Consider the following 15804-nt stretch of genomic DNA (forward strand, 5'->3'; position numbering starts at 1 on the left):
ACACGCAAGTCGCCACCCCATTCCAGAGACTCATTTTCTTTTTGAGACAGACTCTCCGCCGTTGTCTCCAGGCTGGAGGCAGTGGCATAATCTGGCTCACTGCAAATCCTCCGGGCCCTGCTCCATGCCATTCTCCCCTGCAAGCCATTCCCGAGTAGCTGGACTAAGGCATTCACCATCACTTCCTTCAAGCCACTTTTTGTATTTAGTAGAGACGGCTCTACCACTCATGTTAGCTAGATGGCTCTCAACTTGACCTCGTGATCCACTCCACCTCGCCTCCCAAAGCTCTGGGATTACAGGCATGAGCCATCATGCCTGGCCTGAGACGGACTTCACCTGCTGCCCAGGCTGGAGTGCAGTGACGCAATCTTGCCTACTGCAACCTCTGCCTCCTGCCCAAGCAATTTCTCCTGACTCAACCTCCTGCTATTGGCATCACAGATGCTTCGGGCACCATGCCCGGCTAATTTTTTTTTTAGTAGAGACAGGGTTTTGCCATGTTGGTCAGGCTGGTCTCGAACTCCCGACCTCAGGTGATCCGCCCACTTTGGCCTCCCAAAGTGCTGGGATTACAGGTGTGAGCCACCATACCCAGCCCAGAGACCCATTTTCTTTCACTCATCCACAGCTTTCACTGCCTGTGGAGAGGCTCAGCATAGACTCTGGATGTCACAGAGAATGATCTTTCCAGTCCAAGCTGGGGCACTGGCTAGGGCCGCTTGTTCATGACGGTTGAGTGGGGGCTGCAGGAATCCAAACATAACCGGCTTGCAGCGAGGTCCCAGCCAGCCGTGACTAGAGGAAGCAGAACTGAAAGATGGGGCCACAACCCTTTTCCTGGAGCGAGGCCAAAGCTGGGAGGTGGTTGGGGGGTGGGACGCTCCACCTCTCCCAGCCCCTTGGTCAGGGACACAGGCACGAAATCTATTCTCTCACAGCAGTCTTTTGCCCCAACTCCTGCCTGCTGCCCGCCTCCCATTCCACCCATGCTCTTTATTGAGAACCTACATTGCAGCACTCTGCCTCCTCTTTGAGGCAGTGTGATCTCGTGACAAGAGCTCCAGATGGACCGTAGCAACTCCATGAATGAGTTGTGTGACTTTGGACTTTGGGCAAGTTACCCAGACTCAGTTTTCTCACAGCATCGGGTCTGCCAGGGACCTTCAAGCTTGACCTCTTTCCTTCACTCTGCAGATGACAAGACTGAGACCCTGGGAAGGACATGACTTGCACAAGACCCCATAGACTGTCGGTGGCTGCCCCTGCACCTGCTCTCCCACTCCCCACCCCGCCAAGACCCCCAGGCTGGTGCTCTTTCCTCCCAATCAAAATGTTCCCAATCAAATGATCACCCTTATCCTATCTAGGCCCAAGCATAGAGACACAGGTCGTATCACAGACAGGGGATAGTGGGAGGGACCGCAGGGAGGAGCCTGGAGACATTTAGCCCACCCCACTTATTGATGAGCTCCGCTTCAAACTCTGTATGACATTGCCATGTGGTTAAGCACACAGTCAGATAAATACATTGGGAAGGGAAAGAAGGCAAGTATTGTGAACTTTGGGGTAAAATTTACCAACTTTGAGACTACCCCTGCCTACTAACACACTGCCACCTAGGCAAGTTCATTTTTTAAACCACTTAGAGCCTCAGTTTCCTTATCCATAAAATGGGGATAATAATAATTGGCAACTCACAAGGATTAGGGGAGTTAAGTTGCATGGAGCTCTTAGAAAGGGGACTGGCAATCAGTAAGTGCTGAATGAACAGAAGTTTTAAGGTAGCACAACTTCTACATGGTGAGTACAATATGTGTGATGGCCATCATTATTATTAGATTGCTTCTTACCTCTGTGAGAGTGACAAAGGGACACTTTCCCTTCCATTTTTTCCGAGGTCAAACTTTGTGAAGCTGAGCTTTCTGCTCTTTTGCATAAGGGAACCCTGCAGACTTAATAGGAACAAGAAAGCCCCCACAGGCCAGGAATGATGGCTCACATCTGTAGAAATTCCAGGAGTTTGAGACAGCCTGGACAACATGGCGAAACCCTATCTCTACATATAACACAAAACTTAGCTGGGTGTGGTGGTGTGTGTCTGTAGTCCCAGCTACTCAGGAGGCTGAGGTGGGAAGATCGCTTGAGCCGGGGGAGGTTGAGGCTGCAGTGAACTGAGATTGCACCACTGAACTCCAGCCTGGGTGATAGAGCCAGACTGTGTCTCAAAAAAAAAAAAAAAAAAAAAAAGGCCCCCACAGCCAGCAGGGCAGCTTGGATGGTCTGACCATGCCCCCTATCACCACCACTGAGAAGTTGCCTGGGCAAAAAGTCACCAGAGGTCCTAAGATCTGTGTCACTAGCTCAACCTGGACAAGAAGAAATCCACTCCCAGAAACCCCCAATACACATTTCAGCCCCCCCACTTCCTGCTTCCCTAAGACCGAAGCCTGTACCTTAAGCACTTCCTCTTGGGTGATCAAGGATTTGCAGCTCACAATGGACTTCTGCCTCCATCCCCCACAGCTGAGTTCCCAAAAAGCTCTGGGGAGAAGGCAGGGTAGAGTGTTATGCCCATGTGAGCTTGCAGGAGGTTCACACGCCTCAGTGAAATGGCTTGTTCAAGGTCACGTGGTTTAGGAGCTTGCATCTGAATTCTGGCTGTGATGCCTTAGCCAAGTCACTTGACCTCTCTGAGCATCAGTTTTCCCAACATTAGATCTGGAGAATGAAGATCGCCTTGCAGCCCAGCACTTTGGGAGGCCGAGGCAGGCGGATCACTTGAGGTCAGGAGTTTGAGACCAGCCTGGGCAACATGGTGAAATCTTGTCTCTACTAAAAATACAAAATTAGCCGGGCATGGTGGTACACTCCTGTAATCCCAGCTACTTGGGAGGCTGAGGCAGGAGACTTGCTTGAACCTGGGAGGCAGAGGCTGCAGTGAGCCAAGATCGCGCCACTGCACTGCAGGCTGGGCGACAAAATGAGACACCATCTCAAAAAAAAAAAAAAAAAAAAAAGGGTTGTCCTACAGGATCATCAGAAGGCCAAGGGGGGTTCTGTGTGGGGTGCCAGCTACATGGGAAGCCCACAGTCAAAGGAAAGCCATTACATTAGGGGGTGTCAAAGCTGAAACTCAGGCCCAAGACTCTAGGTTTCACCACAATGCCACAGCTGCCTCCCAGTCACACTAACATCTACTTGAATCTTGGCATGGGACTGTCCTCTATCCCCAGACCCAAGTTTCCAATGTCTATAGATGCTTAGAAAGTGCTTCAAAGGCCCCTTCGTTGGATTGTTTCTCCAACCCACAATGCCAGAGCAGGGTGGAGGGAAAAGATGGCCCTGATCATCCCATGGCAGGAGAGAGAACCCTTCAGCAATCCCTGAGCCCAGGGACCGCATCCCTCAAGCTCACGTCCTCCCAGCTCTCAGCATGTTTCTGCGCGTGGCAGCCTCTCTTCATCCGTGGCAAAGATGCAGAACTAGAATTCACAGTGCCCAGCAAGTGCCAGGCACCAAATGACATGACTCGTAGGCGTTATCCCATTTGGTCTAACTTACACATCAGCTATTTGTATTCCTGTTTCTCAGATGAAGAGACAGGCTCAGAGAGATTAGTGAGCTGAGATTTGAACCCAACTACCCATCTCCAAAGCCTCAGCGCACTCTACAGCCTTTTTAAATGGCTCTTGGCCCCCCACCACCCTGGTGAGGAAAGGCGTGGGTGGCAAGACAATTTCTCCTTTTGAGGAGCCATCTGGGGGCAGGGCAGAGGTGTGGTCTGTGTCTTTCTGGTAAATGGGCAGTATTTTTAGAAGGTCCTCTTTGAAACTGTGCTTCCCCCTGGGCCACCACCTTCCACATCCAACTCGAGAAAATATTCCTGATCTTTTTGCCATCAAAAGTCCTTTTTAGGGTTCATTTTCATCCCCACTTCACACTGCTGAAGGATTTGAAAGACTAAGTATAGACACTAAACGGATGTCTGAAATAACAATTCATTTCTCTCTCCCCCGAGGGAAATCAAGTGTTGCCGGAATGTTCTAACTCAGACCTAAACAAGCTGGAGATCAGTGCATGCAGCTCTTCTGTGCACAGCATAATGTTCCATCTCAGCTGGTGGGAGATGAATGGGAGCTCAGATGGTGAGCTTTGGGGTGAAATTTCCTAACTTTGAGATTATCCCTACCTACCAACACACTACAATCTGGGCAAGTTCATTTTTTAAACCACTTGGAGCCTCAGTTTCCTTATCTGTAAAGTGGGGAATAATAATAATTGGCAACTCATAGGGTTAGGGGAGTTAAGTTGCATGGAGCCCTTAGAAAGGGAACTGGTGACCAGTAAGTGCTGAATGAACAGTAGCTTAAGGCGGTACAGGTTCTGCATGGTGAGTACAATATGTGTGATGGCCGTTTTTATTATTTGCTTCTTACCTCTGTGAGAGTGACCAGGGAAGATTTCTTTGTGTCTGGAGCTGTGCTAGATGCCTTGCATTTACTATTCTGTTTCAACTGTTAATGGCAACTCTGGGAGATTTGTGTCATTATACCCATTTTACAGATGCAGGGGCTGAGATCATGTCCAGTTCATTAGATTATTTTCTTTCCGGAGGAGGAGAGTCTATCTTTGAGGGTCTAAGGAGGCACTGCAAGGGAGAAGGACTCTTTTGCTATCCCTAAAAGCCTCCAGCACTGCTCTGAACTGTGATTAAAGAGCATGAGAAGGAGGCCAGTGGTGGTGGCTCATGCCTGTAATCCCAGCACTTTGGGAGGCCGAGGCTGGCAGATTACTTGAGGTCAGGAGTTCAAGACCGGCCTGACCAACATGGTGAAACCCTATCTCTACAAAAATACAAAAATTAGCTGGGCTTGGTGATGGGTGCCTGTAATCCCAGCTACTCCGGAGGCTGAGGCAGGAAAATTGCTTGAACCCAGGAGGCGGAGGTTGCAGTGAGCCGAGATTGCGCCACTGCACTCCAGCCTGGGCGACGAGCAAGACTCTGTCTCAGAGGAAAAAAAAAAAAGAACACGAGAAGGAATACTTCCCTACACTTGCCCATGAACTTCTCCTCCTGAGGAATAATGGGAAGACCTCTGAACTGTGTGCCTAGGTTTGAGTTTCCGCTCTGCATTTAATCCTGAGTACATTACCTTAGCCCTCCGAGCTTCCGTTTCAATGAGTGTGGGAACCCCTTCAATTGAGTCTTTTTGAGATTCTGATTACTCACTGCCTGGCAGTCTTCTCCTTTTCCTTTCACCCAAGGCCCCCCACCTCAACACCAACTTGCTCCCCAACCTCATGACAAGCTGCTTCCGGGGGCCAGATGATGTTGAGAAGTCAGGGGCCTAGGAATGCCTATCTACCACGACCAGACCCCAGACAGCTTCTTTGTGGGCATAATAGCTCAAATGAGTTCTCCTTTTGCTCGAGCACCCTGTAGTACTCCCAGATAAACACTAAGACTTAAACATCTCTCACTTTTCCCCTCTAAAGCTGTAAAACAATGATTTACTGAGCACCCCATAAGAAAGTCGCCGAGCTCAGTTCCTTACGGGCCCCAAAGAGGTTTGCCACGCAGTCCCTGCCAAAGACGCTTGCAATGTAGACCCAGATGATATTTTAGGAGAGAGACAAAACATCATAATAGCATAGTGGTTAAGGGTGCAGGCTCTGGGTTCAAATCTCAGTTCCACACTAGCTGTGTGACCTTGCAAACGTTACTCAGCCTCTCTGAGTCACAGAATCGACTGCATTTTATTGGCACAGTGCTTACTTCACTGAGTTGTTGTGACTTGCCTAAAGTGACTTAGCCAGTAAGTGGTACTAAGATGTAAACTCCAAAAATAAAACAGCAAGGTGTCCTTTGATACTGTACAACTGGCAAAAGTTAGAAATCTGGGAAATGCCAAGTGTTAGTTACACAGGGTTTGTGGGAATGTAGATGGATGGAGCTGCTCTGGAGAACGACCTGGCATCATGTAGAATATCTAAGGATATGTAGATCCTACAACTTGGCAATTCAGCTCTTGGGTCTATACATTCCAAAGAAATTCTCCCACAACTCCCCAGGAGAACCTATCTGAGGATGGTTACTGCTGTGTTATTTGTGTTGACAGAGGGTTAGAGGTCACCTAGGTGTCCATCACTGGGGGTGTGGACAGGTGAAAAGTAACCACTGAACTCCATAGAGGACAAAGTCCATGATTAGAAGCAAAGACCAAATGCATCAGAAGCAAGGCAAGTAGATCTTAATAACAGTATGGAATGCAAAAGTAAGACACTGTGGCCGGGCGCGGTGGCTCACACCTGTAATTCCAGCACTTTGGGAGGCTGAGGCAGGTGGATCACTTGAGGTCAGAACTTTGAGACCAGCCTAGCCAACATGGTAAAAACCCATCTCTACTAAAAAGAAAAATCAGCCTGGGTGACAGAGTGAGACTCCATCTAAAAAAAAAAAAAAAAAAAGGCAAAACACGTTTTATAAGAGCACATATAAACAGAAGGATACACCTGAAATGCATTAGAATGGGCACCCGGTATGGGAAATAGGGACATTAATGAAGAGAAATCCCTCATGTGAACCAAGGATCTTAGTGTACTATGACCTGGGCTGGGCTGGGCAGTTAATTGAAGGTTTAAAGGTCCAAGGGTTGAAAAGAAGGAGGCTTCTGGTTGGGCGCGGTGGTTCACACCTGTAATCCCAGCACTTTGGGAGGCTGAGGCGGGTGGATCACCTGAGGTCAGGAGTTCGAGACCAGCCTGTCCAACATGGCGAAACCCCGTCTCTACTAAAAATACACAAATTAGCCCGGTGTGGTGGTGGGCGCCTGTAGTCCCAGCTACTGGGGAGGCTGAGGCAGGAGAATCACTTGAACCTGGGAGGCGGAGGTTGCAGTGAACCGAGATCGAGCCACTGCACTCCAGCCTGGGCAACAAAGAGAGACTCTGTCTCAAAAAAAAAAAGAAAAAAAAGAAAAAAAAAGACAAGAAAGAGGCTTCATGGGGTGGGGTGGATACCTCTGTGGCTCACCAACAATAGGGCCTGCACAGAGCCCGGTACCTATAGATGCTCACAAAGAAAGAAACCTCTGCTCTTGCCACCCCATAGGCTGTCTGGGGATGGCTTGATTTGTACCTGATAGCCCAGGGTCCTGGGGAAGAGACAAGAACATGCTGGACTTGGAGCAGGATGGGGGAGGAGCTGGAGGTAGAGGAAGAAGCCCCTCGCTCTCCTGCCTGCTGTTTGCAAACCAAGTGTAGGTATCCCAGGAGAATGAGACAGAGAGAGGACTTAAGAGAAATGACTGTCACTCAAGACTTTCACTTCTTGGAGTGGCACGAGGAGGTCACAACAGGTGGAGAGGAAACTAAGGCATGTAGCAACACTGCAACACTCAGGGGCTTATGGGCCTGGAAACGGTTGCAGGTTCTGATCATTTGTCCTCAAGGCAGGGAGAGCGGAAGATGTGTGTGCATGTGCGTGCATGTATATGTGTGTAATGGGGGCAGGAAGTCATATGAGCTTCATCTCAGGAGAGGTCTGGAAATATTGCTATTGGTTGGCTCTAAATCCCCTCTCTGACCTGCAGGCTCCTCAACTGTGCAACAGGGGCTTGGCTGCAAAATCAAAAGTTGAATCCGGTCGATAGGCCTACTTGTTTCATTTCCCAAGCCAAAATAACTGTGTGTGTGTGTGTGTGTGTGTGTGTGTATTACCATCACAATGTCTCTATATAGAGTACACACAATTGTTACCAGAGGCCCCACTACTCCCTATTGCCTTCTGCCTGTACACATTTCACATCATTATGGCCCCTTTGGCATTTGGATTTGCCACCCTTGGCAGGTCCCTTCTAGCTCTGACCTGCTGGAAAGATAATGGGTTGAGAGGGATGGGTGACTGGGGCAGGGAGAAGCAGGATTCAATTCTTTCCTGTCCTGCAATGGAATTGAGGTGCACAGTAGGGTCTTTTTCTACAGAGGGTCTTGGAGGCGACTGGCTCTGCGTACCCAAACAGGCCAGTTCCACACAGAGAAGAAGCAGGAAGCACTAAAGTTGCAGCATCTGGGGTGTTGGGTGCACTTTCCCAGCTCTGCTGCCAGCTCAGATGGAAAGGTGATTAAGTGATAAGCTGTCTGAGATCACACCTGTAATTCCAGCACTTTGGGAGGCAGAGGAGGGAGGAAGACTTGAGGCCAGGAGTTTGAGACCAGCCTGGGCAACATAGTGAAACCCCATCTCTTCAGACATAAAAGATACAAAAATTAGCTGGATGTGGTGGAGTGCCCTTGTAGTCTCGGCTACTTGGGAGGCTGAGGCAGGAGGATGGCTTGAGCTCAGGAGCTTGAGGCTGCAGTGAGCAATGATTGTACCACTGCACTCCAACCTGGGCAAGAGAGTGAGACCTTGTCTCATAAATGAATGGATGAATGAATGAATGAATGAATGCTAAGCTCTCTGGGAACTGCGGGATGCAAAGAGCTGCTCCCCGCTGACACCTGCCTGCTGCTCCTTTTTGCCATCCCAATTCCAGTGCCCTTGGATGAATTTCCATTGCAGCTCCCTGCCCTTTGGGTTTGAACCAACCAGCTCTGGCAAACAAAGTAACTTCAGAGCAGGAAAGCTGAAAACAAAGCAAAACTGGCTCCAATCCCTAGCCAAAGGGCTTCTCAGCAGTTGGAGGCAGTTTAAAGAAAGAAGGACCCACTCGGTCATGGAAACAGTAGTGTTTACAATAGCCTGGTGGGATGGAATTGACCCAGGGAGTCATGAGACCTGAGATACGGGCACTGCTCTGCTTCTGATAGGCTGTGTGACTTTGGGCAAGCCCGTTCCCCTCTCTGGTCCCCAGGGCCCTCATCTGTTAAATAAGAGGGTCACACAAGAGTAGCGGTTTTCAGATGAAATTTTACATGGATCCTAAATTCCTGAACAGGTGAAGAGAGCGCGCTGTGGTTAAATAGGATCGCCAGAGGCTCCACTACTCCCTATTGCCTTCTGCTGGGACACATTTCACATCATTATGGCCTTTTTGGTTCTTGGGTTTGACACCTGTGGCTTAGAGGCCCTTTTCAGGTCCCTTCTAGCTCTGACTTCTGGAAAGATGATGACTTGGAAGGGATGGGTAATTGGGGCATGGAGAGGCAGGATTCAATTCTGTCCTTGAAACCTCTCTTGCCTAAAATAAGCTGTACAGAGTACAGTTTAAAAACACAACTCAGCCTGGGCGTGGTGGCTCATGCCTGTAATCCTAGGACTTTGGGAAGCTGAGGTGGGTGGATCAGATCACTTGAGCCCAGGAGTTCGAGAGCAGCATGGTCATCATGGCAAAACCCCATCTCTACAAAAAATACAAAAATTATATGGGCATGGTGGTGTGCATCTGTAGTCCCAGCTACTCAGAAGGCTGAGGTGGGAGGATCACTTGAGCCTGGGGAAGTCGTCGAGGCTGCAGTGAGCCGTGATTGTGTCACTGCACTCCAGCCTGGGAGACAGAGTCAGACCCTGTCTCAAAAATAAATAAATACATGAAACTAAGTTAAAAAAATAAAAACACAACTCCACCAAGTGAAAGAAGCCAATCTGAAGAGGCTACATACCGTATGACTCCAGCTATTTATCTGAAAAAGGCAAAACAATGGAGATAAAAAGGTCGGGGGTTGCCCAGGGTTATGGGGGAGAGAGGGAGGGATAAATAGACAAAGCATGGGATTTGTAGGGCAGTGAAACAAGTCTGTGTGATACTATAATGTCATATACATGACATCATATATCTGTCCAAACCCACAGAATCTACAACACCAAGAGTAAACCCTCGTATAAACAAACCATGGACCTTGAGTAATAATGATGCATCAATGTGAGTTCATTGATTATAACAAATGTATCAGTCTAGTGCTGAATGTTCATCATGGGGGAGGCTATGCCTGTATGGGGGCACAGGGGGTAGATGAGGGGTGTGAAGCTCTAGCTTCCTTGCTGTCCCAGCTTGAGTGCTCCCTATGGGATTGGCTAAGACCTCTGTTGTGACTGCATTGCACCTCAACTCCTGCTGCTTCCCAATCCTGCTTTCTTCCCTTTTCCTTTGGGTATTCCCTCCTGTGACTGTCCGCAGTAAACCTCCTGTATGCAAATCTCCATCTCCTACTTGGCTTTCCAGGCAATCTGACCTGAGACAACTTACTTCTACTTTTCCTCCAAGAGGGGCCTGGAAATCCTACAGAACCCCACAAAAGACACCACAGATGCCCCCTCTGAAAGTTCAGGCAAGCCACCTATCTTCTCTGGGTCCCGATTGAGGACCTTGACCTCATAGCAACTTGGAAAATCTTAAAACTCAAATGAGCCATCATCTCCAGCTTGTGCGTTTGCCAGTGAAGGGTAAAGTTATTGCGGGTGAGGGACTTGGTGGTCCCAGGATAAGAATGAAGATGAGCTGTATGAGCTGCAGCCAGGAGACCTTCAGTCCCTGTCCAGAATGCAGGGTTGGGATAAGAGTTCCCTTCCCCACTTGCCTGGTCTGTCCCAGCTCCAGATGGCCTCCCTTCTGCATGCCACTCCTAGCTGCAGTCAATGACCTGGAAAGGAGTCCAACAAGTTTTTCCTGGAAAGGAACCTGACCCTGGTGCTGGGGTAGGGGGTGGAGTGATGAGGATCTTGTGACTGCAGTTAGAAAAGCCAGGCCCCACACTCCAGTCCTGACCTATCCAGCTCTACTTAACACAGTCCCCTCAGCACTCTGCTGGGTGCTGCAGACCCCAAGATGAACCATGAGCCAGTCTTGCTTGCTGGGATCTGACTATGGAGTCCAGCCATTGGCAGGCTTGGCTGTGAATGAGAATTACCTGGGAAAGGTGTCAAAAACACAGTGTCTTGGGCCTCACCCCCAGTGGCTCTATTCAGGGAGTCTGCAGCCAGGCCCAGGAATCTGTATTTTCTTTCATTTTTTTTGAGACAGAGTTTCACTCTCGTTGCCCAGGCTGGAGTGCAATGGTGTGATCTCGGCTCACCACAATCTCCACTTCCCAGGTTCAGGTGATTCTCCTGCCCCAGCCTCCTGAGTAGCTGGGATTACAGGCATGAGCCACCACACCCGGCTAATTTTGTATTTTTAGGAGAGATGGGGTTTCACCATGTTGCCCAGGCTGGTCTCGAACTCCTGACCTCAGGTGATCCGCTGGCCTTGGCCTCCCAAAGTGCTGGGATTACAGGTGTGAGCCACCATGCCCGGCCTGGAATCTGTATTTTCAAAGATTTATTTTTGGCCGGGCGCGGTGGCTCAAGCCTGTAATCCCAGCACTTTGGGAGGCCGAGACGGGCAGATCACGAGGTCAGAAGATCGAGACCATCCTGGCTAACACAGTGAAACCCCGTCTCTACTAAAAAAATACAAAAAACTAGCCGGGCGAGGTGGCGGGCGCCTGTAGTCCCAGCTACTTGGGAGGCTGAGGCAGGAGAATGGCGTGAACCCGGGAGGCGGAGCTTGCAGTGAGCTGAGATCCGGCCACTGCACTCCAGCCTGGGCGACAGAGCGAGACTCAGTCTCAACAACAACAACAACAACAACAACAACAACAACAAAAAGATTTATTTTTATTAATTTATGTATATTTTTTTCTAAGAAAAGATCTTGCTCTCTTGCCCAGGCTGGTCTCGAACTCCTGATCTCAAACCATCATCCTGCCTTGACCTCCCAAGGTGCTGGAATTACAGGCATGAGCCACTGCACTGGGCCCCTTTCTTAATTCTTACATCTTTCCTTCGTGAAGTCTCTCAGCTGCCCTCTGCTGCAATGCCCTTGGTCTAATAGTCACCAGACCCTCAGCCTAGATTTTACAATAGCTTCCAGGTCGTTCCTCTCATGCGGTTTCCCAAACTGCAGGCATTTGTCTTCCATCTTTGCAATATTTTGGGGTCATATTGACATATCACCTGTTGTATAATTTACCTCAGTATTTTCCTTAAATTAATTTTTTAAAGAAACTTAAATAGACCGATTTTAAAAGACAGCTTTCTAGAGTTGAAAGCAGGGAGTCAGACAGATATTTGTCCACCCGTGTACCTAGCAACATTATTCACAATAGTCAAGAAGTAGGAACAACCCACCTGTCTATCAATCAACAAATGAATGGATGAACAAAATATGGGATATCCACATATTAGAATACTATTCCGCCATAGAAAGGAATTACACGCGCCATGACATGGATGAACCTGGAAGACATTATGCCAAGTGAAAGAAGCTAGGCACAAAAAGACAAATATTGTGTAATTCTATTTATAGGAGGTGGCCCAAAACATAGAGACAGGAAGTTGGAGTTACCACAAACTGGGTGGAAGGAGCAGTGGGGAGTTATTGCTTATTGGGTAGAGTTTCAGTTTGGGAGGATGAAAAAGTTCTGGAGAAGGATGGTAGTGGGGGTTGCACAAGAGTTTGAAATATTTAATGCCACTGAATTGTACATTTGAAAGTGGTTAAAATGGTAAATTTTATATGTATTTTGCCATGATTTTACAAAAAGAAAACTTTTTTTCCCACGTATAAATGGAGAAGCAAAACCAAACCAACAGTATCACTTGCGGTTGAAAAAGAAACAATGTTACTAAAATAATGTCAACTTCTCTACCACTTTGTTAAAAAGAAATCTTAGCAAGCATTAGGGCACTGTCAAAGATCAGCGAAAATCAAGAGACTTTGTCCTTGATGCAAGAAGGATTGAAGGAATCTGAAAAGTGTCTATGTCCTTCCTATGAGAATCGGTGGTAACTAATGCCTCTTTCTGAACTGTCTTTTGACTGTGTGTGTCTTGGTCTTTGGAAACCTCCCATCTGCCTATGCTTTCCTCTCTGAATTTTTTTTTTTTTTTTTTTTTTCTGAGACAGTCTTGCTCTGTTGCCCAGGCTGAAGTGCAGTAGTACAGTCTCAGCTTTCAGGTAACCTCCACCTCTCAGGTAACCTCCGCCTCTCGGGTTCAAGCGACTCTCGTGCCTCAGCCTCCCAAGTAGTTGAGATTACAGGCGTGCACTACCATACCCGGCTAAAACACAAAAAGGCGTTTTAGTAGAGATGGGCTTTCTCTATGTTGCCCACGCTGCTCTTGAACTCCTGGCCTCAAGCAATCCACCTGCCTCGGCCTCCCAAAGTTCTGGGATTACAGGTATGAGCCACTGCGCCTGGCCACTCTCTGATCTTTCTAAACAATCCCTTTAGGATCTATAATAATTATTCCCAATGCATTAATATTCTTTGGTGGTTTTCCAAAGTGCTTTTTCTGTGCACATCAGACAACATCAAGCAAGCTCTCATGTTTTATCCATTTTACAGATGAACCTCAGAGAGGGGAAGTCACTTGTCAGGGTGACTCAAGGCGAATCAAGGCTAAGTCCAGAAGCTTCCTACCTCCCTCCAGCCACTTCCCTGATTGCCTGGAACTGACCCAGAGTGTCCTTGGGTTAATTTTCTGATTCTGCTCTTCTCAAGGTATCTGAGGTTGGGTCTTAGGACATGAAACCAAACCCCAGCCATCAGACAGACTGGGTATCAACAAGTTTCTCTCTGACTGCCTGGGACCTGCCCTGCGTTTGTGGAGGTTCACATCTGCTTGCTGCACTGGACTGGGCTCTCAGCAGACCAGGGTTCAAATCCAGCCTCTGTAAACTGCTTGCTGTGTGGCGTTAAGCAAAACAAGCAAAACAAAACAAAACACCTCCTGGGACTTCTTTTCTGATAGAGGGTTTGTAACAGGGAGAGAGTAAAGAGATGAGACCACATTAGCGCCTCCCAGTGTCTCTGCCCTGGGGACTTTTGCACCACAAGCAAACACTGGAGTCACCTGGGATAGATGGTTTAACCTGCACGGTCTCAGCCTCACCCCAGGCCTAGCCAACCGGGCCTGGGGGTGAGCCAAGGAACCTGCATCCTAAACAGGTTGATCATCCTGGGTGATGTTCATGTGTGGGAAGCCTGGGATTCCCAGCTCAGTCATCTCCGAAGACCCTGCCTCCAAACGTTCTGAGGCTGTTGGAGACCAGGTCATTACCTAAGGCAGCCGGGGGTTTGCAAGGTGATCATTTGTTGGAGTCAAGTTCCTCTGGTTCGTCTTTCTCCAAGAGGAAGCAATACCAGTTTCCTTGACCTCACTCCGGAGAAGTATTTATTTATTTTTTCTTTGGAGTGGGGAGCAGAGACTGAAGACTTCCTGCCAAAGTTAGAAACTTCAGGCTGTGACTGGGGAGGGAGCCATGCCTTGAACTTCTAGGCTTTTGCCGCTTCTCCTGTGCCACCTAGGGTGGAGAGGGGCTGTGGGACTCAGGAGGACCACGGCTTTTAAGAGTTCCAGACAAAGCTAAGCATGGTGGCTCCGATTCCTGCTTTCCTGGACCCAAAAAGACCCAATTTCTCACTCCCACTCCGGCATTCGTATGCTGGCTTTCCGAGGCCCTTTAGCCTCTCTCCTTAGAGGGTGTGACTCAGGACCCCAAAGCGAGATACAGAAGTGAGAGATCAAGAGATCGGTTCAGTCCGGGAGGCCCCTCCCCCACCCCTCCCAACAACACACACCTTCGCCAAGATGTTCAACGAGGGTTGAGGACTTCTCTCATCCTCCGGTTAAAGGTTTGGCTCCCTGCTGCCTCCCTGCTGCCTTTCCCCGCTTGGAAAGCCCGATACCCAAGATTCCAGAGTTAGAGCAGGAATATGACCCAACAGAGAAAGTGAAGCTCAGAGAAGGGCGGCCCTGGTCCAAGGTCTGGAGTACAAGAAGGGCGCGTGTTTTCCTCCGCGCGCAGGTGCGCGCCTCTGAAGGATCCCGGGCGCACAGAGTCCGCCAAGGGTGGCCTGGAGCGTGTGTCTGCTGCGCGCTCCCCGTCTGCGCTCCAGCTTTTGTGCAGAAGCTGCCGCCAGGCTTTCCTGCCACCCGCCCACGGCCCTGGAGCTCTGGGCACAGCAAGCCAAGCCCCGGGTTCCCAGCTCCCCGTTCCCGTGCAGAGTCGCTCCAGGGATGCGGGAAACGAGGTGTTTCCCGGGTCTACATTCTGCATATTCCATCCCCCCTCCTCCCAGACTTACTGTGTAACCTTGAGCTAGTAACTAACAGTCTCGGAGCCTCGATTCTTAGCCCGACCTTAGGGGCTGCAGAAGAGACTTTGGTCACCTACCGCTGTTCCCGGGCTCCCGCACGCGCTGCTGGTGGCCTCTCCCTCCCGCCAGCTCTGGGGCCGCGGCGAGTCTGTGGCAGCTCATCCCCTTATCATCTTACCTCCCCGCCTCCCCGCAGTTCTTTTCCCTTTCACTTTCTTTCTGCATCACTAGACGCTGGCCAGGCTGTGGAGCAACCAGGCACCTGCTGTGGCCACCACGTGCTTTATCAGAAGTGGCATCCCAACTGCCTGGGCCCTTCAAGAGGTCCCTACCTCCAGTCGGCTCCTCACAGTGGCCAGCTCCACTTCGGGGAAAGTCCCAGGCCCAGAGCCGGGAGCCAGGAGCTAGGGAGCCACTTGGGCAAGTGATCGGCAAACCCTGAGTTGCAGAGAGCTCGTCCCCACCCCTGGGTGGCTCTCTGTTTCTCTCCAACTCAGTCCAACCGTGAAAGTGGCAAACCACCTCCCAGGGCACATGGAGGAGTGAACTGAGCTATTCACTCCTCTGATGCTGGCCCTAGGGAGGAAGACAAAATCTCTCAGGGCCTTCCATGGATGGAAAACCTGTGTCCCCATGACCACACCCCCAGCGGTGGCAAGAGCCCCGCCCTTCCTTTTCAGAGGTCTTGGATTCCTGCTGGGTCCTCCAGGGCATGAGA

General features: G+C 49.6%; 1 protein-coding gene across 15 annotated transcripts in view; it reads right to left on the reverse strand.

The window, feature by feature from the left end:
* CIITA (class II major histocompatibility complex transactivator) overlaps positions 1–15804 on the reverse strand; it is a 62245-nt gene that overhangs the window by 33303 nt on the left and 13138 nt on the right. For 2 of the 15 annotated variants that reach the window (XM_009195979.2, XM_009195978.2), the window contains exon 1: positions 15164–15512. The exons of 12 other annotated variants lie outside the window; for them this stretch is intronic. In XM_009195979.2, the coding sequence (XP_009194243.2) occupies positions 15164–15248 (85 nt within the window). In that variant the 5' untranslated portion in view covers positions 15249–15512. Of the gene's footprint in view, positions 1–15163; positions 15636–15804 lie in introns of those variants that run through there. One more of the 15 variants, XM_009195982.3, reaches the window with a different exon arrangement.

This window comes from Papio anubis, chromosome 18 (genome assembly GCF_008728515.1).
Source record: "Papio anubis isolate 15944 chromosome 18, Panubis1.0, whole genome shotgun sequence".
Classification (NCBI taxonomy): Eukaryota; Metazoa; Chordata; class Mammalia; order Primates; family Cercopithecidae; genus Papio; species Papio anubis.